The sequence below is a fragment of the Ranitomeya imitator genome, chromosome 7, assembly GCF_032444005.1.
Source record: "Ranitomeya imitator isolate aRanImi1 chromosome 7, aRanImi1.pri, whole genome shotgun sequence".
NCBI classification, from domain to species: Eukaryota; Metazoa; Chordata; class Amphibia; order Anura; family Dendrobatidae; genus Ranitomeya; species Ranitomeya imitator.
Window position 1 is genome coordinate 88,829,853 of NC_091288.1, and position 19,294 is coordinate 88,849,146.

Below are 19,294 nucleotides of genomic sequence, written 5' to 3' on the forward strand. Positions count from 1 at the left end.
CCACAAACATATTAGAGGCTATAGCGGCTTGAGCTTTGAACCATGGATGCCACATTTCAAGAAAGTCATCTAGAGCTCCCCTGGATGGAAATGTTGGCCAATACATAGGAAAGAGCGCATCGATCAACTGATTCCAAAGGCTTATGCTGCATTTACACTGACAACCATCAGCTGTTATATACAACAAGATGTAACACTTGGGATACCAGCGTACAGTGGTCATTCTTGGGTGCAACTGATATATGAGGTACGCAGTTACATTGAAACAAATACTATTATAATATCTCTCCACGCACAACGCGTTTCAGGCCTTTCGGGGCCCCGTAAGTGACAGAGATAGACCAGTGGTGCCCACAATAGCACAACCCCACAAGGTGAACATCTACACTCTATGACTTGTCCCTTATCTCCTTGATGTATTCCCCTGATGTGCGCCCATCTTGTTTTTCTCTTTCACATGCCTCTTCTATGACGGCCATTTAATGATCGCTGGTTGATTACATGTCAGCGGACTGGTGATAATTTAATAGTTTGCTTACACATGCCAACCACGCTTCCATGGGCACAGAAGGAGTGTTAATACAATTGTTCTATGTGTATGGTATGTCATGTTATCGGCAGCACATGTCCTGTTTCATCAGGATGATGTGCTGCCGAGAACGATCAATTTTAAATAAGCCTAAAAATCATTTAGCTTTTGTCGAGTGATTGGTTGCCTGCTTGGACAGGCTGATAATAATCCGGTAAGACAATTATTAGCCAGTGTAAATGCCCCTTATAGAAGAATAGATAAAACACCGAAATAACAGACAATATACAAATAGTGGAGATTGGCTTTCTAAACTTGCTCTGATACCCAGCAGTGCGTCTATTGATGTAGGGATACAGGAGCATATACAGATGGATGAGATAGAGAAGGAGAGAATGGGGTGATGACAATGCTCAGCTCAAGCTCCTCAGATAAAAAAACAACTATTACAATCCATGAGATTTTTAGGTCGTTGTTCTCACCTATGCTGGTGTTTCCGACCATAAGAGGAGCCTCTGGATACTTGACTTTTAAATCTAAAAGTTCTTCCAGGTTAAAAACTGTAATCCATTTCACCTTTTCTCCTTGAAAGACTAATGACCGTGGGCTGTTATTTTGTATCATCAACTAGGTAGAGAAAAAAGATGGTTCAAAACCAAGGTGTGATACATAAAGGCACACGGATGTCGTAGTGAGCACCTCCATACCTGGAACCCCCCGCCATGGGTCAGAGCACTGCTAACAATCAGTGGATCTCACGGTAGTGAACCAGGTCAATGCATTACAGGCAATCATTTGATAACCATGTAGCTGGCTACATCTTCGTCTGGTAAGACGTAGTCAGTGTCTGTGATTGCTCAAGTAATTTAACGAGCTTACAGTATATATTTTTTAACTCCTTCTCAACTTTAGATGCACTGGTATGTCCAATGTTGGGACCACCCCCATTCCTGCCATAAAAGTGCTCCTGTTTACTATATATTGCAATACACTAGTATCACAGTATGTAGTATAAGCCATCAAAAAATCCCACGTTCAAGTTCCCTAAGGGGACTAAAAAAAATCAATTAAAAGTTTTAAAAAATATAAAACAAAATAAATAAAGAAAGCTAAAAATTCAAGGAATCCTCATTTTTCCTCAATTAAAAATAATGAGCTAAAAGAAAAATAAAGCATATTTGGTATAGCTGAGTCAGGAAAATTCAAGTTTATTAAAATATAAAATTAATTAATCCAATCACTAAACAGTGGAAAAAAAAAAGAAAAATGCCCGAATCGCTGCAACAATGCAAGCAAATGCAGCAAGAAGAGAAAATAGTTGTATATATCCCAAAATGGTGTCAGTAAAAATATGAGTTTGCCACACAACAAACACCTATGTGATCTGCGCCCTTCTTGGATTGTGTCTTTTTGCTAACTGGAGTATTATCTGCTGTTTACAGTTGTAGACACCGTTTGTTTCGGCTTCTAAGAGAGAGCTCTTTTTTTCTAAGTGGCTAGTAACATTTACTGACATATTGTCTTTCATGGCACTTTATTTATTTATATCCATGGCTTTATGGACTTCTGAGATCACTACGTACAATATTCCAATGTTGAAACATATTTAATCTTAGTCCTTTATCTTTGGATATTTATTTATTGCATTTTTTCAGCCAAGTTTGATTATTATATGAGCTATTTTGTTAAGTCATTATCAACTCTATTAGGGTCCTTTTTCCGGCAACAATTATTTTCTGCACATTTTTAATCCTTTTTAATCATGTATTTAATAAATATTTGGTTTACTTTCAAAATAGTCTCCTCGTTTCCATAAGTTTATATTGGATTTATTTTGGAACTCTTATACATTTTGACCAGTTTATAGTTTGAAGAAAAAAATATACAAGTTTGGTATGGCTAAAATCCAACTGACCGGAAGGATCTTATTACGCACTTTGTCACTCTTGCCCACTTATGAATGCTGTGAAAAAAAACCCAAACCCAAAAAAACTATTGTGGAACTGTGTTTTTTTTTTTGCACAATTTGACTGAGAACAGAATTTTTTTTTACCCATATTCCAGTACATCAAATTTTAATATAACTGGTGTCATTCAAAACTACAACTTATCTACAAAATAAAGTATTCAGTTGGTAATGTCATGAGAAAATAAAAAAAAAGTTATGGCTTTTGGAATAAGGGGAGGAAAAAACGAAAGAGCAAAAATATAAAATCATCAGGTCTGGAAGGGGTTAAAGAACGCATTTAACAAATTGCAAAAATATCTTCAAATTGTAATAAAAAAAACTGAGAAAGTTTAAGTGTTACTTACAGTAAGTTCAGGAGGAAATATTAATTCCTGTGTTGGGTCCACTGGTAACAAGTCTTCGTTATTTAAAAATAGTGTCGTTATCTACAGAAATACTGTAATCAGACACCTCTCAACAACACATTATTCATAATGTTCAGGCAGAGCCTAAATAATGACAATATTAGGTATAGTTGTACAACCCCGATATCCCCCCCAAAAAAGTTGGAACGCTGCGTAAAATGAAATAAAAAATGCAATGATTTGTAAATCTTTTATAGCCACATTTTATTCACAATGGAACATAGAACACAGATCAGAAGGAGAAAGTTAGAGATTTTTCCATTTCATGTGAAAAAAATTAACTCATTTAGAATTTGATGGTCATGATCAGTATTGGATGCTTGTGACCTCCGGGCTCTCCGGCGACACTGCATTAAAAATAGGCACAATTCAGTTGTCAATATTTCTACATGGGGTCAGGAGTATTTCCATAAATCATTGTCTGTGAATACAGTTTGCCGTATAATCCACAAATGCAAGGTACAGCTCTATTAGGCAAAGAAGATGCCATATGTCAGCACAATCCAGAGATGCTGCTGTTTTCTCTGGGCCAATGCTCATGTAAAATGGACTGAGACCGACTGCAAAACTGTTCTGTAGTTGGATGAATCTAAATTTGAAACTCTTAGTGGAAATAATGAATACCATGTCCTGTGGACTGAATAGATGGACCATCCAGCCTGTTATCAGTGCACAGGTCAAAAGTTGCATCTCTGATGGTATGAGGTTGCATTATTGCCTATGGCAGGAGTCCCCAACCTGGAGCTTGGGAGCATTAGCACCAGGTCTACCAAAAAACCTATAAAGAGTAGATCTACAGATGGTTGTCATTAGCCCTGCACAAAAGATCTGAATGTGCATATTCCAGCCTTGGGGGTTTGGAGATAATTTAAGTATGGTAAGTTGGAGACCAGATGATGATAACTGTCAGAAGAGGTTCTTGAACCTTGATGCAACAGTGTAGTGGGAGTGACTGATGAGAGAAAACTGAATGGAGGTATTGTGGTAACCTCTGGATTTTGGTATACTACCTCAGTATGATTTAGGTGGAAAAGCTTTGGTTGCAATGGGGATCTGTGTGTTGTTACTGTGAGGAAGAAAGAGCTCGATGTGGCTCACAACTTTCTCTTAGACCTACATGTGGCTCACGACTAGAGATGAGCAAATTTTATCGGGACAGGGCTTATTCGGCAAGCTATAGAATAAGCTGCAAAGGGAACCCAGCTTCCTGGATCGCGCAGCTTGATCCGCTGTTCGGCTCCACAGTTGCATGTGTCGCGGCTGTGTGTGACAGGCACAACACACAGGCTCTCCATGCAAGTGTCGTGAATGTCACACAGCCGTGACACATGCAGCTGCGGCGCCAAACAGCGCATCAGCCGGCACGATCCAGGAAGCCGGGTTCCCTCTGCAGCTTATTCGGTAAGCGCTATAGCTTGCCGAATAAGCCCTGACCCAATCAAATTCGCTCATCTCTACTCACGACCCTCTCTCAAAGCCGAATGTGGCTCTTAAGGTCAGAAAGGTTAGGGACCACTGGCCCATGGCCTAGGCAACCTAAAAAAGCACTCTCAATGCTGAACATTATATAAAGGTTTTAGAATATCATATGCTTCCATTCAGACATCTATTTCAGGGATGGCCTTGCATATTTGCAAAACATGGATTTGCAGAAGAAGAGTTAGGTAATGAACTGACCACCTGCAGCCCAGATCTTAACACAAATAGAGGACATTTGGGGCATTAAGAAACTAAAAATCCAGGACTGCTGAGCAGAGAGAATCCTACATCAGACAAGAATGGGGCAACATTCCGCTCCCAAAACTCCAGAAATTTGTCTCACTTCCCTGACATTTACAGAGTGTTGTCAAAAGAACAGGGGAGGCTATACAATGGTAGACAAGGCCATGTCTCAACTTTTTTCGGATGTGTTGACACCATCAATTTGTAAATGAGATGATTTTTTTCAAATGAAATGGAAGTGGAGCGCCCCAGAGATCTGGTCCTTGCAGTATGACACTCTGCCACTAAGGGGAGTGATGGTACATCTGATGGCACTAAAGGAGTTCTCCTGACCAGGTATCATCAGAACACTTTACACTTCACACTCCGGCCACTAGGGGGAGCAAAAGGCTTTATTTATTGGGCCACTCCTCACACTGGTAAAACTAGGGGTTGGGGAGGAAGTTAGTGAGAAGCTGACTGGGTTGGATTCAGGCAACATCCCGTGGCAGGGGGTGTTGCAGGGAGAAGACACAGGGGGGTCCCTGTCAGGCGTGGGAACCTGGCAGGTGCCTAGCGAACAGAACAGAATGTAACGGAACCGCACCTGCACTTCCTTGCGGCGGTATCCTAAGAAAGAGACACGAAGGGAAGGATATTGTGGAACAGTGTAAACGAGATCAGCACAAAGGAGTAACAGTAGGAGTCGTGCCGTGAGACCGAGGCAACTTCCTACTGAGGCGCGTAGCCGGTGGCTGGAACACCGCGGGAGTAACTGACTCTAGGCCTTACTTTGAACTCCGCACGACATTTAATTATAGGTTGGCTGTCTACCTTAAATTTCCTAAGAAGACATAGGGGGCAACATTGAGAGAGGGGCATCTCTAGGGTCCCGGAAGACCTCCAGGCCTTCCCGTCATATGGGTGCGTCCTAGCCAAAACATACTGGGGGACGAGAAACTAGCAACATCTGGAACTAAAGAGAGAGAGAGCTGTAGAGAACGACGAACGAGAGCAGCAGTTGTGAGGACTATTCAGAATGCTCAGCAGGGTAGGACTACAGCACACAGGCGCTAGTGGTAGGCAACGATTTCCATCTGCGAAGGAAACTCTGGATGTGCCCATCGGACCGGCCGGTCTCTGAGAGCCCTGTTAAACGTACTCTGGATTGAGGATCCTGAAGTCTTCAGTAAAGAAGTAAAGAGACTGCAACCTTGTGTCCTCGTTATTGCCTGCACCTCACACCATCACCATCCATCTTACTGGGAAGCCCTGGGGACATACTTCACCTGTGGGAAGTTATACCATCCAGCTGCCATTCCATCACCCCAGCGGACCCCACAGCAGCGTCGGTCACCCTGACCGAACACCACAGGTGGCATCACGAACTCCTGACTGTACTATCACTGTTATTGGACGCCCCTTAGCAGGGTCGCGGACCGGGTCTAGCCACCGTGACAGCCTCAGAACCGAACCAGAGGGGCCCGGTACCGAGAACTCGTGGCCCTGTGTCTGGGGGCGATCCAGAAGCGTAACTTTTCATATCTGATTTGTGTTCTATGTTCTGTTGTGAATAGGCTAGAAGAGATTTCCAAATCATTGCATTCTTGATTTTTTTACATGTTACAGAGCATCCCAACTTCTTTGTTTGTGCATTATCTGAAGATCTTGGTGGTATTTGTTCAACACAAGAAAAAGACAGTAAACTTGTTATCATAGTTAGATTGGTAATATAATAGTTTACTACTATCTGTGGTCATGTTATTGCTATCTCTAGGGGGTCTAACCTGGAATGTTTCTCCTTGTGGACAGTGGCAAGCTGGCATAAGGCTTCTCTCGGAATTGGCAATCTCCATAAGGAGAAACATTATCCTGAACATGCACTGTCAAACGCCTAGTTAAATCAGACATCCTTCTCTGCATTGATGAAGGGAAAACACCCCAAAACTATTAGTCTGGTTTGGCGTCATGTGGCTAGGCTTGTTTAAGGGTTGTCATTGACTTTTACATTTGTTACATCCAATAGGTTGTTCTAGAGTTCATGTCCTTCTCTGAAGAGGCTATCTGCTCTCTATGGTCAGATACTTTCAGTTACTGTGTCGCTGTTGAAGTACTTACATTATCCCTTTGGTCATGGTCTGGTTGACCATTCTGTTCAAGTTTACAACAGTTTGGTTCCTGGATAGACAACAAGAGGTTAAAAATCAAGATGATTGGCTGTGATACATATTGACTCTCTTAGCCACATTATTTCAATTATTTTAAGTCTTGTTTTAGTAAGTGTCCAAGACACCACCAATTCAAAGTAGAAACGTATGCCTTCCTGTACGACACCATCCTGCTTGGGGAAGGATTGCATGCTGAAGTATAGCTTTTTTTTAAATTGTAAAATGTAGAACATTTGGTATCTGAAGCCTCGATATGTCACTGTATGTAGTTCACTGTAGAATTATCAAAGCATTTTAAGTCTAATGTGGTCCAAATTATAAGAAATGTAAGTTTCAGTTAAACAAAATAGGTTCTAAAGCAAGATGAATCAATGCACATATCTAGAAGTACACACAGCCAAAAGAATGGTTAGCCTTCAGGAAAATACTGCTATTTGTCATCTTTAGGAGGGTACCTTTAATCCTCTCCATGTCATTTATAGTACTTTGTTTCCTCACTATTTCTGTTTGGCAATGATAACTATGTGTATGTTGAGAAGTCAACTGAATGTATTTGTACACGCTATTAAGAAAAATCCTGTAATCCAATTTTGTAGCAGACACCAATGAAGCAAAGAAGAGTGCTCATAAATGTCGTTGACCTGTTTCCAACATCTTCTAGTGATAAGGGTTAGCTCTACACCTTGAATATCCGATTAAAGACTCATTGCAAGAAACTGACTTCAGGGTCATCTGTCCATTCCAAATCAGAGAGTAAATCACTTCGGTCACTTGCTATTTGAAACTGCCTTCCACTTTGAAAATTCTCAATGCTTTTAATATTTCCTCACTTTGTCCTTTTTTCTCAATAAATTCTCTTCTATTGAGAAGTCATATACTGTTTCCACCACTGATCCTGACAGCACGAGATTTAACAAATTCTGGGCTCTAAGAAGGTTCAGAGTTTCATAGTTTTTAAGGTTGAAAGTAGGTATAAGTCCATCCAATCCAACCTATACCCTAACATGTCCAGAAGAAGGCAAATCCTATGAAGCTAATTGCCCCATATTAAGTGTAAAACTCTTTCCCGACTCCACATATCAATCAGGCTAGTTCCTTGGATCAACACCCCATCACAGATAATAACCTGTAATCAGCATCGGACTGGAGCACCTTGGGCCCACTAGAGAAAATCATTCTTGGGGCCCACTACCTAGCTACATAGAAATAGATACAAGTCCACCAATTGTGCGGTAAAACACGCTAATATCAGGGCATAACATAAGGTATTACACGTCTTAATGATATAGCAGGGGTTGGTGCTCACATTTTGGTGCAAACTCAATGACAAATGTCCCCTGGTGTTTATTAACCACTAAGCCAATGTGTTACAGCACCAGTGTGGTTGATGAGATTTCATGACATCTCATCTATATGCTTAGAAAATAAGCAGCGGGAATTGACTGATGCAGATTTGACATGAACAATGTGTCAATTCATGCTGCGGATATTCACCACCGATTTCATCCTTTCCAATACAAAGGATTAGGTCAGTGGTAAAAGTGCATTACTGTGAAGTAGTAAGTGCAGCAATATCTGCACAATATCTGTGTGGATATTTCCGCCTTTAATTTGCTGTGGGGTGATAAAGGGGGAGGGGGTGCAGTCAGGTGTGATAAAGGGGGAGGGAGCCCAATCACGGATGATACAGGGAGAGGGGGTGCAGTCAGGGGTTAGGGAGAGAAGTCTCAGTAAGGGGTGATACAGGGAGAAGGGGCTCAGTCAGGGGTGATACAGGGGGAGGGGGTGCAGTCAGTGGTCACACAGGGAGAGGGGGCCCAGTCAGGGGTGATACAGGAGGAGGTGGCACAGTCAGGGCTGAAACAGGGGAGGTGGCTCAGTCAGGGTGATACAAGGGGAGGTGGCGCAGTCAGGAGTTAGGACTGATACAGGGGGAGGAGGCTCAGTCAGGGGTGATACAGGGGGAGGGGATTCAGTCAGTAAGGGGTGATACAGGGAGAGGGGCTCAGTCAGGGGTGATACGGGGGGAGGGGTGCAGCTTGGGGTGATATGGGGGAAAGGGCTCTGTCAGGGGTGATACAGGAGAAGGGGTGCAGTCAGGGGTGATATAGTGGGAGAGGCTCTGTCAGGGGTGATATAGGGAGAGGGGGCTCAGTCAGGCGTGATATAGGGGAAAAGGGTGCAGTCAGTCAGGGGTGAAAGGAGAGATGAGGTAATGGGACCCTCATTCATCCCTAAGTAACTAACCCTCTCCCTCTCGATCACCCCAGACTAAAGGTCCCCCATATGCACTTACACACTTTTAGGCTGGCAGAAGGGCCATCCTTCAACCATTGCAGCTGTAGCAGGGAGTCGTCTATCTCCCTCTACTGCTTAGGAGAGGAGCACGCGATATGGGTGAATGAGCAGTGCTGTACAGCCGGGAGAAGAGGACACAAACAAAGCTAACACTGATTGGCTGCGCTGCTGCCAATCAGTGTTAGCTTTATCAAGAGCTGCACCGCTCTCCCTGCTTGTTCAATGCAGGGAAGAGCGGTGACATAAAAATCCATCTGGGATTAACAGCGCTCTTGTTGCTTATAAATAGTGCGCCACAGACTGCAGAAGGCGAATGTGTCAGCTGCGTTATCAAAGATAAAGCCGTGTGCACTACTACTAGTGGGGCCCAGGTAGGTTCCCACACCATGTGATACTAAAAGAAAGAACCTGGCACTCAACTTAATGCTCGTGAGATTTTAATCGTAGTAGCCAAAAAACGTTTCGGTCCTATATCTGGACCTTCATCAGTTACGTACTATGATGAAAAAAGTGAATGACTGTAGTGTCATATAAGGCACAGCATGGTCTGCGTCTGGTATTTGCGGGGATTCCGTGTCTGGATACAAGCACAGCACCTATCAGCGTGAATAAGTCCAGTCTGTGTGCCTAAACCTATCTGCGCAAATACCAGATCCAGACCATGCTGTGCCTTATATGACACTACAGTCATTCACTGATAACGCAGCTGACACGCTCGCCTGCTGCAGACTGCGGCTCACTATTTGTAAGTAAAAGAGCGCTCTTGTGTTCTGATGAATTATATCACCGCTTCGTCCAATAAGACAACCGGGGAAAGCACATTGCTGAAACACGTGACTTTTGTTCGCCAATCCCACCCCTGTAATATTATATTTTTCAAGAAAGGCATCCAGGTCCTCCTTGAAATTTTCTAGTGAATCAACCATTATATCATGTGGCAGAGAGTTCCATAATCTCACTGCTCTTACAGTAAAGAATCTACGTCAGTGATTATGATTAAACCTTTTTTCCTCTAGATGTAGACGATGTCACCGTCGCAGCTCTAGGTGTAAAATTAGAAAGATCTTTGTACTTTCCCTTCATTTATTTGTACGTTATTCCAAGGCGCTGTCTGCACCCTCAACTCTGCTGCAAAAAGGTGTCTACCAGACTACTTGTTTCTGCTATTCCAGGGTACTGTCCATACACTTGATTCTGTTGCGTTTAGCACTTCCAGCTCCACATGCTCCATGTGCTATCCTGCATATCCAGCTCTAATAGACCTTGTTGTTCCCTGTCTCGTCCTTCCAGTCCCGCTACGCTGCATGAATTCCTTCAATCCATGCTGCACACCCTGACCTATGAATCCACCTCATCAGATGAGCCTGTAACAATTTTGTCTGAGGTCAGAAATTTGTATTTTCTTGCAAATTTTGCTTATAATCACTGTATTTTTTATGTTAGTATCTTTATAAAATTTCTAGAGTAACAACAGATTTTTGGTCCCTCTATTCCCTTCAACAGACTGCACATGGATACCATTTTAACGCCATGTGTGTACTGTCCGTTTTTTGTGTGCGCGTGTATTTTTTTGTGTGGACTCACTTGAACTGTTTTTGTTTGTGAACCATCAGTCTTCAGAAATACAGATGTGAAGGACCATAGACTATAATTTCTCTGTGTGCTATCCATTGAGAAAACTGGATGGCACACATACCTAAATAACAGATGTGTGAATGAGGCTTTAGATGATTGTCCGGGCCCCTAAAATGGTCTCTCAGATTTTGCTAATGTGTCTTTTAGATTTGCTTTGATAGAAACACAGATTACCTTGCACAAGGTCTTGCATCCATCAAGTATTGCTCTGTATCCCGTACAGCGGCAGAGATTTCCTAGATAGAATAACAAGATTGATCTTAAAATGCAAATGAAGAGATTATACTGATAGTAGTGAAAAATGCACATTTAGTTTTCTTTATGTAGAATTTTACTTAATTGTCTTCACATATCTACACTGTCAGAATAGAAGTGTTTTTGTGTCCAGTTGAAAGCGAAGCGCAGTTCTACTGCTGTCATTGATGGAAGACAGTAGCGTAGCTAAAGGGGGGACAGAGGGGTCCATCGCCCCGGGCCCCGTGCTCTGAGGGAGCACACCCGAAGCTACACTACTGTAGCTATATTGGCGTGCTCAGCGCGCCGATACAGTTACAATCTGCGGCAGAGCAGGGAGGATCGATCTCCCCGCACTGCCGCCCAGCCGCTATGGGGCCCCTGAGCAGGCAGGTGGGTAGGCCTGGTGCCAGCAGTGGGCTCCCCACCCATCATCACAGGTTCAGCTGTATCGGCTGGATGCCAATACAGCTGACCGCATTGATGGGAGGAGCGTTTACGCTCCCTCTCCCATCATCCCCCTGTCAACGTCTGACGTCACCGACGCGGACACTGACAGGGGTTATGATGACGTCACTGCTCGACTCAGAGCAGCGGAGGAACGATGAACATGAGAGGTGAGTATTTATTTGTTTTTTTATGGGGGGATTCCTTATACTACAGAGTCTGCCTATGGGGGGCTGACTTATGCTATAGAGTCTGCCTATGGGGGCTGCCTTATGCTATAGAGTTTGCCTATGGGGACTGCCTTATGCTATAGAGTCTGCCTTTGGAGTGCTGTCTTATACTACAGAGTCTGCCTATGGGGGCTGCCTTATACTACAGAGTCTGCCTATGGGGGCTGCCTTATGCTATAGAGTCTGCATATGGGGGAGGATTATACAATATAGAGTAGACCTATGGGGAGTGCAGTATACTATATGGAGGCCTATGGGGAGTGCAGTATACTATATGGAGACCTATGGGGAGTCAGTAATGGGTCAGTATACTGTGTGGGTGGTACTATACAGTGAGGGGGCATTATACTGTGTATAAGAGAGCATCATACTATGTATAGGGGAGCTGTAAGGGGGAGACTCGGGACATTATTAAATGTAAAGTGGGCACTTATTCTTATAGGGGAACTCAGGTTACTGTGACTATCAAAGGAGCTTTACTTTCTAGGGGGGGGGCAAAATGTGGGCATTGCTTTCTAGTGCACTTGCATCCAGCATTACTATATTCTAGAGGGTTGTTTTACACTTTAGAGGGCACAGAGAACCACACAGCAGGTGCAGTAATAGGGACACATACGGCAGCAGCGGCTCAGTATTGGGGTATCAGCAGGAGTTTGTGCAGGTTGGGAATAGATGGTGATAGCTGAAAACATGAGGCGTGAAACGTGTCTTTGTTGTTTTCTCTGCAGCCGAGTCGTGGCTGGAAGAAGTTGTTGTGTCGGTCTGGGCCAGGTGGAAAAGACGTGAAAAGTGCTGACTCCATCAGAAAGATTGTCAGTGGTAAGTCATTATCTGTAGCTGTGCTGTTATCACTTATATGTTCTGTAGGTCTGGTATCTACCACTGACCATATGGCGGTAATATCAATATGGTCTTTATATAGAGATTATTTCCGTAACATCGCTGTCATCTGCTGAGGTTATTATGTTTCGTCACCCAGTTGTAATGAAGGTTACCTGGTTAGGGGCCCACTCAGAAGCTTCGCCCCCCTGAACCAAAACCCTAGCTACGCCTCTGATGGAAGATACAATGTAATTGTTGTTTCATCAGGAGAAAAGAATCAGTTCTGTGATTGAAGGTTTATCTATACGGTCAATAGTGTCTACAGAACTTACCTCCCAGAGCTTCATATATCTGTTCCATAGTTGGTTCTGGATGATTTCTCAGCAGTGAATACACAGACATCACCATTCCAGGACTACAGAAACCGCACTGAGAGCCATGAGCTTTTGCTATTCTTTCCTGTAAATGTGAACATGTTATACGAAAACAAAAATTTCCTGTGGTCACCTGGAAACTGATAATCTGCTGCTTTGAAAGGGTTTTTTACAGTTAAAGCAGTCAAACTGTGGAATGCCCGACCACAAGAGATAGTTAATAATGGCAGATATATAAGCATTTAGAAAAGGGCTGGATGCTTTCCTCACAACAAATGGCATTGTGGATTATGGATAGTGAAAAAGGATGTGTAACTGGTGGAGGAAGGTTGAACTTAACGAATCTATGTCTTTTTTCAACCTATGTAACAATGTACCAATCCAGATTTTTTTATTTCACTATTATTTAGCACGCTGTAATCACTTTTTGACTGACAGCTCGCTCTGCAGCGTATATGCAGTGTACGTGAAGATCAGGGAGTAAGTCAAGGAGCGGGGGAGTGATTACAGGGGGCTCACTATGTAGTGAGCAGTAACTGTTACATCCCCCAGTGCTACCGATGACTGGAAGTGAGCAGCTGCAGAGAGGAGAACATTTTAATTTCTACCTTTAGCCGCTTTTCCAGTAAGCCAGCTGAACATGTTAAAAATTCTATTTACATGTAGATTACCACTATATTCACAAATTAAAAGGAATCTGTCACCTGTTTTTTGCTAACCCTTCTGAGACCAGCATAATGTAGGATCAGAGACCCTGATTCCAGTGTTGTGCCACTTACTGGGCTGCTTACTGAAGTTTTGTTAAGATCACTGTTTGCTCCGTTGCAGATCTTTTGAATGCTGAGCTGTGTGTAACCCTGCCAACACCACTGCTTGGCAGCTTTCTGTGTACACTGTGCATAGGCAGAATGCTGCTAATCAGTAGTGGGGGCCAGATTGAACAGAGCAAAAGGACGAGATGGCAGGAGACAACTAGTACTCTAGTGAATAATCTGCTGTTCATAAAACATCAATTTTTACTGAAACTGCAACAAGTAGCCCAGTAAGTGGCACATCACTGAAATCAGGATCTCTGACCCTATAGCATGCTGCTCATAGAATAATTGGTAAAAATCTCACAGATTCCCTTTCAGAAATTTTTTTTTTCGAGCCAACAGGTTTCATTTAAATAAATGTTGCACTTGATTATAAACTTGAATATTTATACACAGAAATTAATCAAACTAAAAGATGTTACCTGTACTGGGTGCAACCTGCTTGTTGTGCCTCCAATCCCCTCCACTGTGGTAATTGCTGCACCGTATAGAGAGCAGATGGGCAATAAACAGGCATTGGCTGAATAGTGACTAGATGTTGTTAAGGTTGTTAAACGTCTCAACAGGCCCACACTATACACGAAACATCCATAGGCCCACACTATATACGAAACATCTACAGGCCCACACTATATAAGAAACATCTATAGACCCACACTATATACGAAACATCTACAGGCCCACACTATATAAGAAACATCTATAGGCCCACACTATATAAGAAACATCTATAGACCCACACTATATAAGAAACATCTACAGGCCCACACTATATAAGAAACATAAATAGGCCCACAGCATATAAGAAACATCTATAGACCCACACTATATAAGAAACATCTATAGACCCACACTATATAAGAAACATAAATAGGCCCACACTATATAAGAAACATCTATAGGCCCACACTATATAAGAAACATAAATAGGCCCACACTATATAAGAAACATAAATAGGCCCACACTATATAAGAAACATCTATAGGACCACACTATATAAGAAACATCTATAGACCCACACTATATGAGAAACATCTATAGGCCCACACTATATAGGAAACATCTATAGGCCCACAGTATATAAGAAACATCTATAGACCCACACTATATGAGAAACATCTATAGACCCACACTATATAAGAAACATCTATAGGCCCACACTATATAAGAAACATCTATAGGACCACACTATATAAGAAACATCTATAGACCCACACTATATGAGAAACATCTATAGGCCCACACTATATAGGAAACATCTATAGGCCCACAGTATATAAGAAACATCTATAGACCCACACTATATGAGAAACATCTATAGACCCACACTATATAAGAAACATCTATAGGCCCACACTATATAAGAAACATCTATAGACCCACACTATATAAGAAACATCTATATGCCCACACAAACATCTATAGGACCACACTATATAAGAAACATCTATAGGCCCACACTATATAAGAAACATCTATAGACCCACACTATATAAGAAACATCTATAGACCCACACTATATACGAAACATCTACAGACCCACACTATATACGAAACATCTACATGCCCACACTATATAAGAAACATATATAGACCCACACTATATAAGAAACATCTATAGACCCACACTATATAAGAAACATCTATATGCCCACACAAACATCTATAGGACCACACTATATAAGAAACATCTATAGGCCCACACTATATAAGAAACATCTATAGACCCACACTATATAAGAAACATCTATAGGCCCACACTATATACGAAACATCTAACAGACCCACACTATATACGAAACATCTACAGGCCCACACTATATAAGAAACATCTATAGATCCACACTATATAAGAAACATCTACAGGCCCACACTGTATACGAAACATCTATAGGCCCACACTATATAAGAAACATCTATAGACCCACACTATATAAGAAACATCTATAGGCCCACACTATATAGGAAACATCTATAGACCCACACTATATAAGAAACATCTACAGGCCCACACTATATACGAAACATCTATAGGCCCACACTATATAAGAAACATCTATAGACCCACACTATATAAGAAACATCTATAGACCCACACTATATAAGAAACATCTATAGGACCACACTATATAAGAAACATCTATAGGCCCACAGTATATAAGAAACATCTATAGACCCACACTATATAAGAAACATCTATAGGCCCACACTATATAAGAAACATCTATAGACCCACACTACATAAGAAACATCTATAGGACCACACTATATAAGAAACATCTATAGGCCCACACTATGTACGAAACATCTATAGACCCACACTATATAAGAAACATCTATAGGACCACACTATATACGAAACATCTATAGGCCCACACTATGTAAGAAACATCTATAGACCCACACTATATAAGAAACATCCATAGACCCACACTATATAAGAAACATCTATAGACCCACACTATATAAGAAACATCCATAGACCCACACTATATAAGAAACATCTATAGGTCCACACTATATAAGAAACATCTATATGCCCACACTATATAAGAAACATCTATAGGCCCACATTACATAAGAAACATCTATAGGCCCACACTATATATGAAACATCTATAGGCCCACACTATATAACAAACATTTATAGACCCACACTATATAAGAAACATAAACAGGCCCACACTATATAAGAAACATCTATAGGCCCACACTACATAAGAAACATCTATAGACCCACACTATATAAGAAACATCTATAGACCCACACTATATAACAAACATTTATAGACCCACACTATATAAGAAACATCTATAGGCCCACACTATATTATTATTATTATTTTATTATTATTATACATTTTTATAGCGCCATTTATTCCATGGCGCTTTACATTTGAATGCGGGGCAAATATAGACAAATACATTAAACATGAGCAGATAACAAGGCACACGAGTACATAAGGAGGGAGGACCCTGCCCGCAAGGGCTCACAGTCTGCAGGGGGTGGGTGAGGATACACTAGGAGAGGGAAGAGCTGGCTGTGCGGCTGTTCAGTAGGTTGAGAAGAAACATAAGAAACATCTATAGACCCACACTATATAACAAACATCTATAGACCCACACTACATAAGAAACATTTATAGACCCACACTATATAACAAACATCTATAGGACCACACTACATAAGAAACATCTATAGACCCACACTATATAACAAACATCTATAGACCCACACTATATACGAAACATCTATAGGCCCACACTATATAAGAAATATCTATAGACCAACACTATATAAGAAACATCTATAGACCCACACTATATAAGAAACATCTATAGACCCACACTATATAAGAAACATCTATAGGCCCACACTATATAAGAAACATCTACAGGCCCACACTATATAAGAAACATCTATAGACCCACACTATATAAGAAACATCTATAGACCCACACTATATAAGAAACATCTATAGACCAACACTATATAAGAAACATCTATAGGCCCACACTATATAAGAAACATCTATAGACCCACACTGTATAAGAAACATCTATAGACCCACACTATATAAGAAACATCTATAGACCTACACTATATAAGAAACATCTATAGACCCACACTATATAAGAAACATCTATAGACCAACACTATATAAGAAACATCTATAGACCCACACTATATAAGAAACATCTATAGACCAACACTATATAAGAAACATCTATAGGCCCACACTATATAAGAAACATCTATAGACCCACACTATATAAGAAACATCTATAGACCTACACTATATAAGAAACATCTATAGACCCACACTATATAAGAAACATCTATAGACCAACACTATATAAGAAACATCTATAGACCCACACTATATAAGAAACATCTATAGGCCCACACTATATAAGAAACATCTATAGGCCCACACTATATAAGAAACATCTATAGACCTACACTATATAAGAAACATCTATAGATCCACACTATATAAGAAACATCTATAGACCCACACTATATAAGAAACATCTATAGACCCACACTATATAAGAAACATCTATAGACCCACACTATATAAGAAACATCTATAGGCCCACACTATATAAGAAACATCTATAGACCCACACTATATAACAAACATTTATAGACCCACACTATTTAAGAACCATCTATAGGCCCACACTATATTATTATTATTATTTTATTATTATTATACATTTTTATAGCGCCATTTATTCCATGGCGCTTTACATTTGAATGCGGGGCAAATATAGACAAATACATTAAACATGAGCAGATAACAAGGCACACGAGTACATAAGGAGGGAGGACCCTGCCCGCGAGGGCTCACAGTCTGCAGGGGGTGGGTGAGGATACACTAGGAGAGGGAAGAGCTGGCTGTGCGGCTGTTCAGTAGGTTGAGAAGAAACATAAGAAACATCTATAGACCCACACTATATAACAAACATCTATAGACCCACACTACATAAGAAACATTTATAGACCCCCACTATATAAGAAACATCTATAGGACCACACTACATAAGAAACATTTATAGACCCACACTATATAACAAACATCTATAGGCCCACACTATATAAGAAACATCTATAGACCCACACTATATAAGAAACATCTATAGACCAACACTATATAAGAAACATCTATAGGCCCACACTATATAAGAAACATCTATAGACCCACACTGTATAAGAAACATCTATAGACCCACACTATATAAGAAACATCTATAGACCTACACTATATAAGAAACATCTATAGACCCACACTATATAAGAAACATCTATAGACCAACACTATATAAGAAACATCTATAGACCCACACTATATAAGAAACATCTATAGGCCCACACTATATAAGAAACATCTATAGGCCCACACTATATAAGAAACATCTATAGACCTACACTATATAAGAAACATCTATAGATCCACACTATATAAGAAACATCTATAGACCCACACTATATAAGAAACATCTATAGACCCACACTATATAAGAAACATCTATAGACCCACACTATATAAGAAACATCTATAGGCCCACACTATATAAGAAACATCTATAGACCCACACTATATAACAAACATTTATAGACCCACACTATTTAAGAACCATCTATAGGCCCACACTATATTATTATTATTATTTTATTATTATTATACATTTTTATAGCGCCATTTATTCCATGGCGCTTTACATTTGAATGCGGGGCAAATATAGACAAATACATTAAACATGAGCAGATAACAAGGCACACGAGTACATAAGGAGGGAGGACCCTGCCCGCGAGGGCTCACAGTCTGCAGGGGGTGGGTGAGGATACACTAGGAGAGGGAAGAGCTGGCTGTGCGGCTGTTCAGTAGGTTGAGAAGAAACATAAGAAACATCTATAGACCCACACTATATAACAAACATCTATAGACCCACACTATATAACAAACATCTATAGACCCACACTACATAAGAAACATTTATAGACCCACACTATATAAGAAACATCTATAGGACCACACTACATAAGAAACATTTATAGACCCACACTATATAACAAACATCTATAGGCCCACACTATATAAGAAACATCTATAGACCCACACTATATAACAAACATCTATAGGACCACACTACATAAGA

The 19,294-nt window shown here is 40.9% G+C and overlaps 1 protein-coding gene across 1 annotated transcript in view; it reads right to left on the minus strand.

Annotated features, from left to right (window-relative positions):
* LOC138644799 (aldehyde oxidase 1-like) overlaps nt 1–19,294 on the minus strand; it is a 155,432-nt gene that overhangs the window by 126,875 nt on the left and 9,263 nt on the right. Inside the window, exons 3-8 of the mRNA XM_069733617.1 lie at nt 14,049–14,157; nt 12,770–12,896; nt 10,879–10,940; nt 6,722–6,781; nt 2,843–2,923; nt 1,012–1,156 (exon numbers count right to left, since the gene is read on the minus strand). Of these exons, the coding sequence (XP_069589718.1) occupies nt 1,012–1,156; nt 2,843–2,923; nt 6,722–6,781; nt 10,879–10,940; nt 12,770–12,896; nt 14,049–14,157 (584 nt within the window). The remainder of the gene's footprint in view (nt 1–1,011; nt 1,157–2,842; nt 2,924–6,721; nt 6,782–10,878; nt 10,941–12,769; nt 12,897–14,048; nt 14,158–19,294) is intronic.